The following is a 2,827-nucleotide window of genomic DNA, read 5'->3' on the forward strand; positions in this document are numbered from 1 at the left end:
GAAGCTCTTCTATACGGGGTAATGCATAACTGTCCTTTATTGTCCTCTGATTTAACTGGCGGTAATCAACACAAAGTCGTAAACGACCATCCTTGCGCTTAACCAGAACAATGTTTGATGCCCAAGGGCTGTGTGAGGGCGTTATCACTCCAGCAGACAAGAGGTCATTCAAGTGTTGCTTTACATCTTCAAACATTCCAGGAGGAATACGACGATGCCGTTGTTTGAAAGGTGTGTCGTCTACGAGGTCTATCCTATGTCGGACAAGTGACGAGTGACCAAGATCATCTTCACTTTTGGAGAATATATTACTGAAGCGCTGAATAACTCCAAGTCCTTGATCTATCTCATCTTCAGTAAGTCCATCACGGTCAAACTCTATCTGGTCAAGCAAAGTATCAGGATCTGAAGGCATAGTTGGTGTCATTCCTTCTATGGAGACGGGCTGAAGCTCACATAATAGATCCTTAGGACGTACAACAGCTGTTTGAGTGGTAACATTTGACACAAGTACATCAATGTCATATGGCTTGGTGGGATCATAGGTCAATAGAGTAGGTGCAACATCAAGATCCCTGGGTAACACTGAGTCTTGAGTAGCTTGTATAAGGGCACATACTTGACGGTAGGGTACGCTATGGCATAGTTGTGCCTTAATAGTGACATGAGAGTTGGGTGGAATCATCACTCTGCTTGTCTCTGATGACTTCAAGTAGCCAAGTACTCCTCCATTCCTCGATAGTTCCTTATCTTGAACAACCATACTCCGAAATGTCAAATACCAAGGAGTAAACAGGTCAGCACATTGAAGAAAACGAACACCATAAGCAGACTTACACTCACCCAACAAATGTGAAAGTACATTTGTGCCAAGTAAAATAGGTACCTTATGGTTGTACTTAGTATCAGGTACAACAAGAAGCAAACAAGAAGTGACACAATCACCAAGACCACAACCATTAGAACTGACTCCAACCTCAACAAAACCTATGTAAGGCAAAGAATCACCACCAGCATGTTCGATATTCAACATGCAACCCAAAGGCTCAATTGGTAAATGATTCAAGAAGGAATCATAAAAAGACTGAGACACAAGAGACACTGTCGCTCCAGTGTCAAGTAAAGCTCTGGTTGTGACACCCTCAACCTGTAGCTCGACCTCATTAGAATGACCCACAAGCTTGTCCATAACATGTCGTCCTCTGGGGCGTAGATCTTGGCCTAGGAGTGCCCCCTGCCCATAGGCCTGTTGGAGTTTAAAGGTCTCCGGCGATGATCCTGTCGGACACGACAACCATATGAAAGATGACCAGGATAACCACAATTCCAACAAACAGGGAGTGGTCGTTGCTGTATACTCTCTTGAGATGGATCTGATCCAGAAGCACTCTCAGACTGATTCACTGACGTTGATGTGTCCTGTGTGGAACCATAAGCACCTCGATATCCTGATCTACCACGACCTCTAGGCCTAACATCTGGTTGCCCTGACTGAAGCTGATTGATCTGTGTCGTCATTTGAGTTTGATGATCCTTTATGCCAGTAATCTCTGACTTCATTTGCTTCAACATATCTTTAAGTTCAGAATAGTGGTCAGGCTCTGTTGACTTCTCAGAAGACGCTTGTTTCACCATAGCTTGCTTCCCTTTATGTTGAGGAACAGTCCCACGATGCAAGTCGAACTCCAACTCTCTTAGGCATAGACGAAGGTCATCAAAATTCTTGAGAGACTCATATTTGTAGCCTGCTAGTCCCTTAAGAGTAGGATTCAAGCCATCCCACAACCTTGACCTCAACATATCATCTTGCTCGGCATGAGATATAGACTTCTGACAAACCAACTGGTAGAGTAATCTCTCAAGACGACAGCTCCAAGCAGTGACATCTTCACCATCCTTTTGAGTGGCACTGTAAAACTCGGACATGAGTACAGAAATTCTCCGAAGTGTCCCAAAAGCACTCTTCAACTTGGATAGGATGTCTGTAATTGAAGCTTTGTGACCAAGCTTCATTGCTGAAAGAGCAGCTTCACCCTTGAGGGATTTCCGTATGGCTTGTAGAATCACCTCATTGCTGTGTGTTTTGGCCTCAATCAAGCAGTCGACCTCATATCGCCAAAGGTCATATTCACTATCCTTGCCTGGCTCCCCACTAAATACTGTTAGTTTAGGGAAGCTGTGATATGCGTGAGTACTGACACTCTTCTGTTGTGTAGTACTACTAGTCGGAGCAACATCATCCACTGAAGCACTAACTCCAAGATCAACTTCCTGTTTAATTATAACTTCCTGTTCTGAGACAGAAGTGATCCAGTCTTTGAAACCCTCCACTGTATCAGCTTTAGGTTTCAATCCTGCCTTCTCAAAGGCAACAATCATCTTTTCCATTTCCTCTTTGCTGAATTCCATTTTGTAGATTCACCAGTGAAATTACGAAGACAAACTCCTGTGTGAAAATGTAGCACAAAGTAGAAATGCACAAACAGAAAAAAATATGGTGAATGGTGAACAGCACAAACAACGGAGTTTGTGGTAGAAGTAATTAAGGGTAATAGACTAACAGCACAAACCAACTGTTTGTGTGCGAGGGAATATGTGGCAAGCTTACATGCTTGTAAGTGAGTGAAAAATACACTAATACCACGTGGCAACTAATGACTAAGTACTAAACTAAGAATGAAACCTTAATTGAGTACTCAAACTAAACTAAGTAAGTACTTACATCTAAACTAAGTAAACTAAAGTAAACTACCTGAAGTGCACATCACTAAACTAATTGAGATTAAGTAATAAACATAATTAAATTCAGAGAAGATTGCAAAAGAAT

The 2,827-nt window shown here is 42.4% G+C and overlaps 1 protein-coding gene across 1 annotated transcript; it reads right to left on the reverse strand.

Annotated features, from left to right (window-relative positions):
* Nucleotides 1–1,221: 1,221 nt before the first annotated feature.
* On the reverse strand, nt 1,222–2,409 carry LOC125372215. The gene has a single exon (XM_048381436.1). The coding sequence runs from the start codon at nt 2,407–2,409 to the stop codon at nt 1,222–1,224; it is 1,188 nt and encodes a 395-aa protein (XP_048237393.1).
* Nucleotides 2,410–2,827: the final 418 nt, after the last annotated feature.

Source organism: Haliotis rufescens, unplaced genomic scaffold (assembly GCF_023055435.1).
Source record: "Haliotis rufescens isolate VD_foot unplaced genomic scaffold, xgHalRufe1.0.p SCAF_39, whole genome shotgun sequence".
Taxonomy (NCBI): domain Eukaryota; kingdom Metazoa; phylum Mollusca; class Gastropoda; order Lepetellida; family Haliotidae; genus Haliotis; species Haliotis rufescens.

What these genes read in the sequence shown, in the direction of transcription:
- LOC125372215 (XM_048381436.1), bottom strand. Translation starts at nt 2,409, where the DNA reads ATGGAATTCAGCAAAGAGGAAATGGAAAAGATGATTGTTGCCTTTGAG.